A 15965-nucleotide genomic window follows, 5' to 3' on the forward strand; every position below is an offset into this window, starting at 1 on the left:
GTCAGGGCCTTTTCTGCTGCTTCTTAAGCTGCTTCAACACATTTTATGACTCAGGATACTCTACAATGACCAACCCACGCTGCATTTTAGTACATGTTAAAATCTGATCCTCTGTGTATTCTCAGCTGTTTTTGAAATGTGTCATCTTTTAATTCACTATGTACAGCATTGTGAATAAATACAGCTCACTGTTAAGCATGATTGTATGGACTCTTAAAGTTGGAAGGCCCATTAATGTGCTCATAAGACAAAACAAATGTAAATGCACTGACTAAAAATCAACTCTAATTGACCAAATGTATAGAAATCACCTTGCAATGATGTTGTTGATTACCATTAAAATAATACAAAGAATAGTGTTTCTGTGAATATTCAATAACTGTTTGTATTTAGTTCTAAGCACATCACTGTGCTTTCTAATATATATATATACATATATATATGCATGTATATATATTTGTATATGTATATATATATACATATATATATGTATGTATATTTAACACAACATCTATTTAACACTCACCTACACATTGTCTTCAGTGTTATGTTTACTGAAAATATGTTTATTTCTTAACTTGAGCATGCACACAAAACACTTGTGAGCCATAACAAACAAGATAATTTAAATATTAACATGCAAATAGGGATTGCCCCACTTTTTTTTGCTGCTTTCTGAGGGACTATATTGCACTGCGGAAGAATAACAAATAAGTGTAATTATAAAATATCACGCTGCTGCTTTCGAAAGGATTTCATTTGAATGATAACATGTAAACATTGCTAATTAAGAATAACATTTATGAGACAAAGTTTATTTATTTATTATTTTTAATAGTGTGCGTCCACTGGTTTAGAAGAGCAATAAGCCACTTTCACCTCTAGTGGCTTATTGCTTAATTAAATGACAAATCGGAGGATTGGTTTGCAGATTGCCTGAATTGACGTCAATTGGATTGGTTAGGTGACAGAGCCAGGCTCCGCCCCCTGTGGGCCAAGGTAGAGCATGCTGAGAGAGGGAGGAGGGAGAAGGGGGCTGAGCTGATCCCACGTGTGACGCTTTCATTCCCGGCTCAGTAATATTCTCATAGCGGGGCTTTGCATATCTCCTGCCGTATCTGTGTGTGTCTGTCACTGTTACTGTAGTCCCAGCCTATAGTTTGGAATAGATATGGAAGGAGACGGGAGTCAAGCCACATCCGGAAGCCTAAATGATTCACAACATGACCCGGGGTAAGAATCTTTCTCAATTTCATCCTAAGGTTGGATTTTTTTCATGTTACAACATCTTGGAGAGGACTTCGACTGCCGTGCTGGATTCGTCCCCCAGTACGCACTTAAACCGAGCACGGGTCTGTTTCCAGATGCAGTTTTAAAGACCTCAGCTCTGTATGAAGAGTGGCCTCCCCCTTTTATGGAGATAGACTATAATTACTGAGCGCGAATGTGTTTTCATAGTCTTCCTTTATCCTTTAAGGTCGCTTTTAGAAGTAGTTAGTCGTCAAAATGGCCGAACTGACATCTGGACTCACTTCTGTTGTGTTTTCCCCTTACAGTAAAATGTTTATCGGTGGCCTCAGCTGGCAGACCTCACCAGGTGAGACTGTTATTCTCTTTTACACCGTGTCCAGTATTTCTTGTTGTTTTGTCGCTGTGACCGGGAGCTCGTTGTAGCTGCTGGCGGTGTCTGTGCAGTAGTGTACTGTATGGGATATCTCACTAGTGTGTGCGCACGATGTTATTTTTGATCTCCGTCCATCTGAAGTCCTCTATTCGACCCCTATGCGCATCGCGGGGTGTTTTTGAAATACAATGACAACAGCATGCCCATATGTTTCTGTCCAATGACCCGACATCTTCTCTCTATCCACAGACAGCCTTAGAGACTATTTTAGTAAATTCGGAGAAATAAGAGAATGTATGGTGATGAGAGACCCCACGACAAAACGCTCCAGGTAAATACAGGGCTTTTCTACTTCTCCTCTCCAGTGCATGCAGCGATATCGCTTACTTTGTCCCTGTTTAGTGTTAATCCAGCGAGTATGTGTGTTTCTGTGTCCGCGCGCGCACGTGTTCGTGTGTGTCCCTGTGTGCGCGCGCCTGCGTGTGGTTTCACAGCAAGCCAGATAAGCTTAAATGCTCACTGCTGTAAAGCTGCGGCCGAATGCAATTTGACATTGACTTTGTGACTGCACCACAATGTTGGTGTGGTGTCGTTTCATATTGTAACATAGCAAATAATGATCAGCAGCGTCCTCAGTGTGAGGCTCAGATCTGCTACAGGACGTCCATAATGTGGATTATAATTACATTGCAAAGAAATATTCTGACAGTAATAAGGTCATATGAATATTGTGCCTATTGTTATGCAGCTTATTGTGGCAAGTGGCAATGTTTGTCTGCATTCAGTGTCTATTTGCAAGAAGCAAAATGCATTGTAATATTTGTCTTTTGTACATATGCATTTTAACACTGTTGTTGTTTTCATCTTTGTGTCTTTGCAGAGGATTTGGGTTTGTTACGTTTACAGATGCTGCCAGCGTAGATAAAGTCTTAGCTCAACAACACCATGAATTAGACTCAAAGACGGTGAGTTGATTTCATCTGCACTTACATACATGTTTATTTCTTGTTTTGCCTTTGCACTGAGACCTTCGGTCATAACTGTGGGACTGCCTGAGGCCTTGTGGGGAAACACCTCTCAGGTTAACAGGCTGTGTGTATCAAGGTCATGTATAAGGGCTAAATGTATGATGGGCCCATCAACACTAAGCCTAGCAATAAAACACAACTCCAGGGTGAATATTATGTGTTCACTTTCACTTCTGTGGATGAATGGGGCTGACACGCCCCCTTCTCCTCTGTAGCCACATGTGCAGTGTGCACATATCTCATGTTCCACTGAAGGGCGTGCTGTCCAGAACTGCTGCCTCGCTACTGTTTGAGCCAGCAGATATGACGTCTGCTGCACTGATACTGTGCAAACTAGGTTGGAAACAACACCCCCATAAAAACAGAGTGCTCTGTTTGTGAGATAAATTAAAGCAGAATCAATCAACTTTTTAAAATGACATAGACGTTATTCTAAATAATTGATTACCGTCATGTGAAATAATTTGGCTGTAGCAGCAATTCACTGGAGCATGTCAATACATTTCATACTATAAATGTGTGTTTAGTTTACTTACATATAAAAGGCAGTTCACTCGCACTCGCACTCACACACCCAGACACTCATTGATGAAAAACTGTGAACTATGTTGGATTTTACTTGGCTTTTGAAATGATCAGCACATGAATAATTAAGCATGCTGGTCGTTTTTGAGAGATGTCTGTAGTGATGGATTAGATCGAGTTCAGCTGAATATTTATCTGGGATTTCCGCTCAGCAGGCGTCACTGTCCAGATACGCCAGCAAAGTTTTGGAAATGGATTAATAGCATGGAGAAGGCAACCCTATGGATGGAGGGATATTTTGCAGAATTTTGAAATAGAAATTATCGTACTTAAGGTAGCAGCAAATAATAAGGATGCTCTGAAATCCCCAGAGAATATGGCCAGTAATGTAAATTTAACATTTATTTGTATTCTTGAGCTCAAGTGTAATTGGCACAGAGCGGAGAAAACTCTTATTCCTCCCAGTTCTTTCAACTACAGAGTTTGTAGTAATGTGGCTGCTCTTCTTTTTTTCTTTTTTTTTATTAGGGAGCTCTGAGCGTTCTGGCCAGTTGTCAGAGCCGCTCAGTGATGGAGGCTTTACTTCTCCAAAGGGCTTTATGGGTTTAGTATTTCTACAGGTCCAAAAATGAATTATTTACCATTAGAAAAAAGACACATACACCTTTACACAATTATTGATAACACTAAATGAAAATACATCGTGGGCCTCTGGTTGTCAGAGTTTCCTCTCTCTAACCCTGAAATCTACATCACACTTTGATATTTTTTATGTCTCACTCAAACTTTGAGCTTGAGTGTTTCTATGTGTGTAAGTGTTATGACGGACTATGTTATTATGTTATGGTAATAGGGGTGATAAGAACATACAATGGTCCCTCACTTCTGAATGAGAGAATATAGAGAGAAGACATGGCTGTTGGCAGAGAAGTGACCACTAAGTGAGACTAATAACCCTGCAGAACATCTGTAGAGGGGCGCAGCAGAGGCAGGTGGAGGGGCTGCTTGAAGGGATAACAATGCAAACACACTTTGATGCAGAATCTGGAGCAGTTTGATAACTTCAAGCTTGACATTTTGAATGAACAACTTTGTGACAGCTTGACAGCATATATATTTACAGCAAAGGTCGGGGGGGGGGTCGGGGGGGGGGGGGGGGCAATGCGTGAGAGAAGGCTGCACATAAAAAATATACTTACACCTTGGCGTTGGCCTGCACAGCCCAGTCTTGTACTTATTCCAGATAAATGGAGCACTGCCTTGCCCGAAGGCACTTTTGAGTGTAGTGGCAACAGGAAAGAGTTAAATTCCTTGTGCATTAACTATTAATATAACTGTTCTATTAAGATATTCATTGGACTTAACTTACTGACCCCCTGCTCAAACCCAGTCTTAAACCACTGCTACTTCTATGTTGCAGCTGACTTATTGATTACAAAATATTTTTTTCTTATATTAAAATGAGCAATCTTTCTTATGTGTATAATCATAATCACGAGGAATACTGTCATCTTGATTTCACAGGCATTATCTCTGCTTTGAAATATAGGTTTATCTCAAGTGTCATGCAAAATCACAAATGTAAAATTACCATTGTGTGATTGTGGGCCGCCTCTGTTTTATACAAAATATACACAGCTACAGATAGGCACATCAACAATAACATTGCCGTGTATCACACTTACTGTAGCCTATAGGTCAGGCATGTCATATTCCTCAGCTTTGACAGGACCTCACCCTGAGAACTGAACACTGACATTTTAAGGTCTGACATCTGAACATCATTGTCTCTGAATTGTGGCCTTAGTGCACAGCCACAGCAAACTTCTCTAAACATGTTGCACATGCTATGCTAACTTATATGACAAGTCTCTCTTGGCTTCTTGTGAAACATTTCCTTTTTAAAAAAATGTATGTCAGAGAGAGAGAGAGAGAGAGAGAGACCCCTGACTTGATAAGGGATGTTGTGATTACATGATGTTGACTTTTACACAGTCCATATTTAAAAAGATATGAAGCAAATTAGATTTCCATTCCTGTCTGGTATTATTGAAACTATTTTCTTGTGTGTGATTTATTGGGTGTGTGTTTAGCTTCCATACCTCGAAACATGAATTGATACTGATAGACCTGTAATAATAGAGATCAGTAATGGCTTTGGCAGAATGGACAACATACAGTCATGCCATGTGGAGTTTTTTTTCTTTTTGCTGGACATGTGTCTGACAGACTGAATATCCTGTTGACTCAAATGCAGAAATGTATATTTTCTATCTGCTAATGTGTTGTTGTGTATTTGTCAGCGTGCAGTCGAAGATTACAAACCTGCGGCAGCTGTCTTTGTTGCCCTCCTAACCATTAGTCACTGGGCTGTATCTGATGAGCTGTTGTATATCTTAACATTCACGCTATCAAGATTGCATTGCATTGGGATCTATCATATCTCTTTATGAAGTTGCTCAGCAGTAATGAAAAGGATGAACTGGTCCAGTGTGTGTGGATGGTTCTTGATGCGCTTGCAGATGTTGGTTTGATACAAGCCTCCTACTCTTGCTGTGCTTGAATGGATCCTTACCGGTGTTTTTGTCCCTCGTAACCTTGAAGGGAACGAGTGGCTGGAGGTGCTGTGACTGTGAACAAGTTGACTCATGCAGTATTATGAGTGTTCGTACAGGGAAAGTGAAAATCATACCTAATTTACAAGTTCCCTTGTTTTTAATGTTGAACTGGTTTTATTCTACAGATATAGTTGGACGTGTGAATTAAATCAGAAACACACCCTTTCAATCACAGATAAAATATAGTTACTATTATTAGGAAATATTAGTTTATTACTTGTACAGATACCTCGAATGGATTTCAGTATGGATCAGCATTTTGGCTTCATATTTTTTTTTCTGTGTGCTGTGCTTTTGGTCCGGTTATGAAAACACTTAGACGAGGATGAATGTGAATGAGACATATGGGGAAGAACAGCCTGGGGCTACAAAACACACATGCTGGTAATTCAGAACATATTTGCCATTTTTCATGATGCTTTGTTCAGTTTAGAAATATGCAACTCATGGCATCTGTTCCTGAAGATGTTTCAAGGCAGGCTGGTATGAACGAGGAGATCATATTCCATGATTTTACATTTAAGAAGTAACAGTTGAAAGCTTTACAAGGAAGGTAGATTGATTCCAGGTTGTTGTTTCTATGATTTAATGTGAAGGAGTTCTAATAAAACTTTATTAATAAAATTTGCTAAATATTTATAAGGGCTTGTTGGACCCACCAAAGGTTATGATATTTGAATGCAAGATATAAATTTGTTCATGACAGTGCGATACATTCATGGTAGTTTAAACTGTGGCCTCAGACTTAATTCCCTGCTCCCTGTTAGACCTACAAACATCTACGTTTCCTGTAAGATAAACATATTCTACGTGGCGCTGGCGTAATTCCAGCCTTTATTGAATCACCCCCAGGTCAGCCCGCGCTCGCCGTTTTGATGTTGTAGGTGAGACAGCAAACAACCCAAGAGGAAAGGAGGAGAAAAGGCTCGGACGAAAAGATGCTGTGGTCAAATCTAAAGAGAGGATTTTGGAAGCAGAGTGAAATTATTAAGCTAAACTCTGACTTGCTGTTGTTTAAGTAAAGCAGGTGCTCAGTCTTCCACAGTTAATTATGGCTGAAGGCGTTATTAGTTCATGCTGGATCTGCCTCTTGTCAGTACATACACAACATAACATGTTTGTCAAGGCAGTATTAAAATATCTAGTGTGATATCAGTGGATCTAGATCATGCTCATAATGATGTTGCATATTATTAAGACAAAAAAATGTGCCTTTTCCTGGTTTATTCCACAGCAGATTGACTGCACAGATATGGAACATTTATGTTGTAATTTCTTGTCTGTTCCGTCGGTATCTCACACACACACACCTGTGGACCTGCTCACACACTTAAATTGGGAGAGGCTGCAAGCTTTGATAAGGCTTTTCCTTTTAGCTTAAACACCACATCATCAGGCCTGCGTAGATATGTCTTCAGAGAGAGGAAGAGAGTTTACCCAGGAGCCGCATTAATATATGAAATCCTTTTGTAAGATGTGAACTTAAGATATATGCTGTTCCCTCTGCCCTGATCTCCCACAGTCGCATGCAAAAGCAGCCCTCTGAGACCCTGTATAAAAGGCTGTGGAAGATAAAAGATCGGGGGTTGCAGGGATTCCTCTTGGTCTGTTCTCATTTATTACGCTGACATATCGTGTTGTGTGATGTCTGGAGGAAATACACTTTTGTTCTGTGTGAGATCATGTTGCATCATAAAACACATAACAAATGTGTGAGATGCTTCTTTAACTACGACCGTCGCTGCTCTTGTGCTCCTCATGAACCTGGTTAGATGCTTCAGATTTACCTGAGACACTCAGGCTTGTGATGATGACATCACGTTAGAGGCTGCCAGACAAATGTACATAACAGGCGCTGCTACATTACATGGCTGCATTCACTTAATCAAAGGAAAACAGGACGTCTGACATACAGACAGCTGTAGATGATGGAGATGGTTGTAATCCAACCTGTAAGAAGATTTTTGTCTTTTCTCACATTAACATGGAATTTGTCAGAAATATCAAGTTTAATATTATGATTGTTTTGTTTTGATTTGGGCTATATGATAAAATAATAAATATGAGGATAATAATAATAATAATAATAATAATAATAATAAAAAGAATAAGAATAAACAGAACAACAGTCCCATATCAATTTCTTAGATTATACCATCAAATGTTTTATTTGACCAACTGCCCAAACCAAATTATCTAGTCTACTGTAATGTTAGAGTAAGCCAATTTTCATGTTTGACAAGATCATATTTAACTTAAAAATAAGAAACTATCAACATAGTTGATTAATTAAAATTATTGCAGCTCTACCATTAATTACAGTCATTCTGTTAATCACAATATGATATTGTGACCGTATCCTCCAGCCCTGTTTGTCTTTGGAGCGTTCAGGTGAAAATCTGCTTCTGTATCGCAATGTGTAAAAACCCTGTTTATGACAAAGACAACAATGGGCATCATCACCATAGATTTAATAGATTTAATAGATTTAGTAGATTCAGTAGATTTTCTATGTTGTTGTACAATGCTCAAATCAATCCTTAATGCTTGTTATGGTCCGATGACCTTCACATTTCCACAGTATGAAAACAATAAACAAAAGGTAAATTCTGGGAGTTTACCTGCGTAATAGCGCAGCTCTGAGCTGCTAATCTCACAACCAGTAAAACCTAATGTTCAAAGGTGAAGCACATTCAAATTCAGAGCAGATTGTTCATTCAGCTCCAAGTCAGGTTTTCAAATATCTATGTGCTGTTTAGTTTGTGTGCTCTGCTGGTGATAAAGATTTCCTGGAGGCAGATTAATAAAGTACTTTAACTGCTACTAGATGATGGTGATACAGCTACAGCTGGATGGGAGGTCTCACATTTTACTCTACAGTTATGTGTCGTCAGTTTATGACACTTAATACGTTATGGGAATTATTTTGTGCTGAAGTGCTTTAATATGCTTCCTGGTACACATGTTCCCTAAAATTGCCTTCTCTGCTTTGACATCAGCTTGTGATTTGTTCCCAGAATTCATTTCAACAAGCCACAGAGAATACGCCTAAACTTGTTGCATTCAGCTGATGCTGGAAAAGATAAGCAGAATTAAAGTGGAAGCAATAGCAAGAACAAGAGAGTGCTTTTTTCCTTCCAGCCCATTAACAAAAGTACTTTTCCTAATGGGTTTTTAAATAGTGTTACAAAATTTTTTCAGGTATTGATAGATGCAAATAGACTTGAGTGAGATGTGGAATTACTGAAACAAGTGCACTGCCCAGTTCTGGTTGAGCGATCCTAAAGCTGATTGTATATGTGTACATAACAAACGTTTCAGGAAGGAAGTATCAGGTAAAGCAGAGACACCATCGTGTGTGGTTTTACAGTGCACAGCGTCATGGGTATTTTACCTCTTGGCCTTAAGGATGAGGGCAACATAGAAATCACATGAATATGCAAAGTGAAAGAAAAACAATTGCAACATCTCCACTGCTCATAAATTAAGTTTCTCAAAGGAGTCATTCATCATAAGTTGTGACCTAAAAAGGTAGAGCTACAGCTTTTCTCAGAAGGATTGGTTAGTAAGTCCTCATTACCTAATTTGCTTGCATTGCTCCGAGTGTGATTTAAACAATCTTCAGTATCAGCCTCATTTTAATACAGTTCTGTGGCTGTAATTCTCTCTTTGCTATAATCCTAATATTTTCAAGCAGCCTGACAGACAGAAACCTCTCTGAGCTCCAGTGTTGCTGTGTTAAAGTGCAAACACAGATCTTCACAGTGAACAGAAATCCTCAGCAGGACGGAGAAACCATTAGTTTATGCAGTGTAATGAAGGGAGATTTGATATGTTTTGTATTGGCTTAAAAAGTAAGATACATTACCAAGTATAGGATTTTGGTATTCAAAGCATAACGTGTTGTGTTTGCTCAAATAGGGTGCACAAAATAATTGAGTTTGAATTGGTTATGCCTGGGGCTAAGTGCTAAAACAAATCTTTAAATGAAATTCATTACAAGCAGGGTTGCCATAGCCAGGTGTTATTGAATTCATTTCTCATTTTGACCTGATTTAGAAAGATAACAGTAATAACTGAGACTGACAGAAAAGATGACAATGACATTGCACATCATGGTTTCCCTTCAAACACATTAAAATGTAGTCAGTCTCAATGGCTTAATTGATCTGTGCAGATGGTCTTCTCGTGTTTCTTGATTTGTTTTCTCTTGGCACAAAGAAATGTACATATTTTCTTTAATAAATCCATCTGTGCTCAAGGAGCAACGTTAACCGATGCATAGAATTGGTAGACTGATTGTAAATATTTCAGTAAAACACCCAGCAAAAAATATGGGACAACATGAAACGGATTCTTTGTTAAATACAAATGAGTAATATTCTGCCCAAAGGAAAATTAGATCTGTTTCTTTTTTTGAATTCATAGGTATCCAGGCAAGGACAATTCAGGATGACATTACTGTTTGTGATAGTTCCTCTTCACTCTAAGTGCAAGGTTGATGAGACACCCACCGCATACCTTCATCCAAGTGAAATTAACGAGGAAAATGAAGCTAATGAAATAACAAGCACAAAATGGAGAAACAGGCTCATCCGATGCATCCTCTTGGTTATTTGGCAATATCTGGAGGCGTCACCGGCCTCAGACTCTCATTTTCTCCCTGTCATATTCAATCAGGGATTCCTGCCTAAAATAAAAGTGAGTCTCTGCCGCGACCATGACCAGCAGAGCGACGGTCAGGCCCGCCTCAGCACAACAGCAGCACTGGTTCTTTTTTAATGTATATCAGTCGCCAGCGTCAACACGTCGTTTGGTAGCACCAATATTTTGGTCTGGAGACACCCACAGTAATTAGTAGTAATTAATATGTGGTTTTCTATAGTACATTGCCCGTTACAATGCGTGTGGTGCCTAGAATGTGTCATTGAGCTCCATCAATTGTAGATAATTTGCTCCAGTAAGTAATGAGGTCAGTGATATTGGCCGGCTTCCTTCAAATCCTCATTATAACAAATTTTCTGCTGCCATTACATATAAATTATTACAATGAATGCTGTTTTGTTTTGAACCTAAAGGTCTTTCTGCTGGAAATCCAAACTCACTTAACTTGAAGTCAAACCAGTTATTGGGCCAAATATCTGCTCCAACATAATTAATAAGGAGACAGCTAATTGGCCAGCAGTAAATATGAATGATTGGCCGTTTTAGAGCAGGGATTAATGTAGTGACTAATAAGGTTCTGTTATTGCATAGTGCATTAAATGGTATTTTACAAATGAACTAGTCAGTGTGAATTGATTTAATACCTAATAAAATGATAAACATGAACATTTAGGAGATGTTTGCTCTCTGTTTAGTTTGAATTGTTGGGATATTAAGCTACCTATAATCACGATCCACCTTTCCTTATCAATAACCTTAATTACTTCACCAGATTGTGAAAAATATGTCACATTTGACAAAAGTCTGATGTTGCAGACCTGCTGTAGCAAACAATTCTCCTCTCCTCATTCTTATCGCCACTTTGTTGGGTCACTCATGTGTATTTAATATGCAATTGCAATAATTTTGACGGCTCTTGAATGCAGCGTTGGTTTCTGAAAATGCTTCTCAAATTCAAAAGCAGACTGTGTGGATGGCCACAGGCTGATTATGCAGCTTTTGTAAATCTTAATGGCTCAGATAAATTATCATCAGTGTGAGATAAAAGTATCACATTTAAATACATTAAATTACAAATATGTATTTCTGCCATGAAAATAACAGTATTTATTCTTGACCACAATGGATTTTAATGTAACCATGTGAACGGTCTCTGGTGCTCAGCACAATAAAAGAGGCTCAGAATACTCTCGGGGCCCTTTTTTCTTTTTGGGCTCAGAGTTTTAGAAATATTTTCAACACCTGTTCTTTGCTTTTCACCCTTGAAATATAACATTTTCTCCTTTAACAACATTTTTGCTATTCTCTTCTCATTCTCAGATTGATCCTAAGGTTGCCTTTCCCCGTCGCGCCCAGCCTAAGGTAAGAATAAATTGGTCACTAACCCTGCTCAAAGAAAATGATTGTCTCATGTCACTAGCTTACCTAATTTTGTGTGCTCACACAGCAGATACAAATAGGCAGCGGTTGTCTGTTTGTTATTGTAGAGAAATACCTAGTGTGGCTCCATTGTTCTTACCTTGTCTTTACTGCTCCGCCAAAGCAATTAAAGTTGGACATTTTACGCTTAAAGGGAATTTTCTGCATGATTGAAGTTATGTTTTTTTTTTTTGTATTACCTCACTGTTATATATCTACTTCATTTTTACAGTGCTTTTGTCATGCTTGCATTTGCATTTCATCCCTCATCATAGTTGTTTTTAATGGCAAATGGCTTGAAATGAACTTGTGGTCTTATTACCACAGTGTATTTCCATTGCAGCAGAGATTCCAGTTTTCGTTGTATAAAATCAAGCTGTATTGTGCATTTAATGTTGCAGAGCATACAGTCAGTGGTGAAGTGGTCGTACTGTTGGCTTGATGTGTTTGTGACTGTCTCTAAAGATGTGCAGAACATGTTGGTGAAATCGAGACCTCCCTTTCCTGGCTGTTGCAACACTTTTAAGGTGCACGTTAATGTGAAATGCCAAGTTTTTTTTTAATGTGAATAGCCTTATATTAGCTTGACTCAACTGGCAAGAAATGATTGTTGACTTCTCTTCTCACTTGACAGTGACGAATTGCTGAATAATAAGTCTGTTGAGCTGTTTTCTGTACCATTCGGAGTTGAATGGGAGTGAATGACATAAGTGATTTAGAAAGATTTTTGAATTGTGGGGCATGCATGCAGAGATTGTCACAATTAGCACTGAAACGAAAGATGATTTAAAAAATGAGCCAAACTCCAATCACACAGGAACTGTCACATGACCTCTTCATGATGCGTATTATCTTTTCTTTTCTTGATTACTGGTCTCGAGCCGTTCTAATCACAATTAAATATTCAGCGTGTGCAGATGGTGCTGTGGTATAGTCAAGGGCTTTGTTGACATGCCCTCTCACACCATCCCCCAGCATTTAATGTGCAGGCTATAGCGCAGTACAGTGTAGCGCTATTCAGCTGTGCTATTGGGGCTTTTTCCACCTACACCAGGTGGAAATCGATAATAGATTTTCTCCTTCCCACCAGATCAGAGAGAGCCATTGTTAAAGAGTTGTTCAGGTTTCAAATGAGGAATTGGCAGTGCAGGCTTTCAAAGCCAGAGCACATGACTTCAGGATATCGGCATATGGTTGAGAAACTACCAGTGTTTTCTTACATGTTGAGTATATCACTTTAACTTCTTCTCTTCTGAGTCCTGCTCATAAAAGTTGAATGTGCAATAAACCAGCTCAGATGTTTGATGATGCTTCTAGTTTTTTAAATGAACCAGAAACTCCTCTTGCTGTCATGGTTATTGTTAATTTTTTTTTTAACAGTGTTATAGTCTTTTTTTCAGGAGTAACTCAGAGAGGGAAATACAATATTTTGAGCTGTTCAACAGGTCTTAAACATATTTATCATTCTACCTCGCGTGATTCATAACTCAGTGAAATAATGACACCATAACAGAATTTGTGGCACTGAAAAAGCCTTGTACGAATGATTTATAAAATGGCTATAGGGCATGCTTGTTAGAGAAGAAAAATGGCTGTATTGAATGTGGATTATAAAGGATCTTAAAGCAATGGGATTAAGCCAGATAGATTAACATTGCATGGGTTTGTACTTTATGTTCAATTGATTTAAGACCTTTAAAGGAGGTCCCACTCTGAGGTTCCCATTTAGAAAGTCCTTTCTGTTTTGCATTTGCTTTCTTTTGTCCCTCTTTCCCCTCCACTGTCTGCCTGGCTGCTTGTGCAGCTGTTGAATAGGCTTCGTTCTTGTTTAAAGAATCTTGGCTTGGCAGGTGCCTCAGTAGCACGGGCTTCAGGGAGCAAATCGTGACGAGACCAATCAGCGTTTATTTTCTCACGGCTAACAGTGACCTCACAAGTAACCCTGCCAATGACCTACCACTGCTGAATGCTGCAGTATGGTAAAACTATACAGTATGTACAGCACGTAGAGTAATGCTGAAAACAGACAGGAAGTGAAGGTGAACACAGAGGACATTTCACTGTAAACAACTGAAGGTGTTTGCACCGGGATGACAGGATCACAGGAAAAACAACTTGTATCAGCAGCAATAACTGACACTGCCCCAAAACCACAGGCAGTTCCACTGTGAGGAGACGGTCAGAGACAACAGGCAGCAGCTCTTCATTAGGCTACACTGACGTAGACACACTCTCTAACATATCATTAAATCTGAGGTGACATGTACGACAAAGCCGACTTTGTACAGGTAGAAACGACGCCGGAGGGTCTGAAAGTGAAACATGTGTTTAGTAAGGCCAGCAGTAGAGATGGATTACAGGTTGCTGTCATGATAAGGCACATATGTTGGTGTGAGTAATCAGTCACAGGGATGATTCCTTCTGCTTTGAATCTTACGTTTGAGAATCCTGTAAATATTTGATTTTAGTGATCTGTGTTTGTTTGTAGCAGGAAGTTGGTAGAAGGCGAGAAGGTGACCACAAATCCTGTTGTTCAAAAAAAAAAAAAAAAAGAAAACATGCTAAAGAAAAGTGGCACACACACATTAGAAATGCATAAAGCTTATCTTAAAACATAAAAACCATGTTTGTATTAGAAATAGATGCTGCGCTTACAAGTCATGTTGAAGGTATCAATGCAGACTAGGCCGCAAATATTCAGGGATTAGGTTGCATCTGTGGATGATTGACAGATGAGAATGAAAAGGATTAAACAATGATGATGTGATGCAAAGTGCTTTATGCACATTCATTTATGCCTCATCTCCTCGTAGCCCGTTCAGCCAGGCTGGGGTTAGCCGTGGCGTTATTAGGGAGGCATCTAAACGTAGCTATAAAATGACTTCAGTGTAAATGTTTCAGCATCTCAACATTTACTTTTACAACAAACCTCAGTTCACTCTCTTAGTGGCCAGCAGATGTATAGTATTGATTTTATTGTGTGTAAAATATGGATATGAATACGGATGTGATTACCACCATTTTATATATAATGTTTCTTAACAGGACATGCGCGGGGTTTCCCTCAGGAATCAGAGGAATCTGCCTGTTAAGTGTAGAAATGCTCTCCCTGACATTGCAACGTGCTGTTCACATTAATAACTGTGAAGCTCGATGTGATCGATCAGTCAATCACCTCTTGAACTGAATCAGACAGAACTTGACGCATCTCATCTCATTATCAGCGAATGCTCTTGATGCCCGTTCAAACAACCGCCTCACTCATTAAATATGTGGCCACGGCTGTGTGATGTATCACTACTGCTCATTTCCATTTAAGCTGAATGAGCCCGATACTGCATTTCATAAAGATGTAATAATTTCTTCTGACGTTAGCGGAGGCACTCAGGTGAGATGTGATTCCTCCACAATAAAACCCTGTTGTCTAAAGAGCTCTAGGAGACTTTTGTTTTGGTAGCATATTTTCTATAGTGTAGTCAGTTCTTTGATTTTTATATGAGACATTTAATAGAAAGGTTCATATAATTTCACGTCTATAGGTCTGTCATGGAATTATTGCAATTTGTATCAAAATTCTCCAAATCCTCATTTATTTTTTCCATCTAAATTTCTTGAGATACTGTGCTGGAAAAAACCCACGTGCCATATTAGTGTTGTGGCTGTGGCTGTGTATAGGAAGTGGTAAAGAAGATGAAGACAAGATGATGCTGTTTCTTGCTGTCTGCTTGTTTGATATTTTGCAGTCAGGCTCATAGTGAAAGATGTAAACGAGGCCTGCTCTCAGTTTCCTTGAGGAATCAAAGCACCGGTTTCCGCCGACATTGCTCGAGATTTACCACTCAACTGTTGGCGTCATTACCGCTGCTGCCGCTGCTTTTGTTTCCCACAGTGGAGTCACACACAACCATGGCATGTCCCAGCATGATTTTAATTGCCAGCGGGACTGTGGCCACTTCAGTGGGAGATGAGTTCTGATAGCTTGTTATGGAAATGAAAGGAAGGAGCATTCACAGAGCCATGTGAATGGTTGCCATTTACAGAGCAATAGGCATAACCCTTTCCTTGCACCTCATAAAGGGATTTGCC

At 39.2% G+C, this 15965-nt stretch overlaps 1 protein-coding gene across 12 annotated transcripts in view; it reads left to right on the forward strand.

The window, feature by feature from the left end:
• The first annotated feature begins 1031 nt into the window (after window positions 1-1031).
• Window positions 1032-15965, forward strand: part of LOC130182102 (RNA-binding protein Musashi homolog 2) — a 223844-nt gene continuing 208910 nt past the window's right edge. For 11 of the 12 annotated variants that reach the window (XM_056396698.1, XM_056396699.1, XM_056396697.1 and 8 more), the window contains exons 1-5: window positions 1032-1233; window positions 1557-1597; window positions 1874-1955; window positions 2505-2589; window positions 11781-11822. In XM_056396698.1, coding sequence (XP_056252673.1) covers window positions 1172-1233; window positions 1557-1597; window positions 1874-1955; window positions 2505-2589; window positions 11781-11822 — 312 coding nt within the window. In that variant the 5' untranslated portion in view covers window positions 1032-1171. The remainder of the gene's footprint in view (window positions 1234-1556; window positions 1598-1873; window positions 1956-2504; window positions 2590-11780; window positions 11823-15965) is intronic. The other variant, XM_056396704.1, reaches the window with a different exon arrangement.

Source organism: Seriola aureovittata, chromosome 15 (genome assembly GCF_021018895.1).
Source record: "Seriola aureovittata isolate HTS-2021-v1 ecotype China chromosome 15, ASM2101889v1, whole genome shotgun sequence".
Taxonomy (NCBI): domain Eukaryota; kingdom Metazoa; phylum Chordata; class Actinopteri; order Carangiformes; family Carangidae; genus Seriola; species Seriola aureovittata.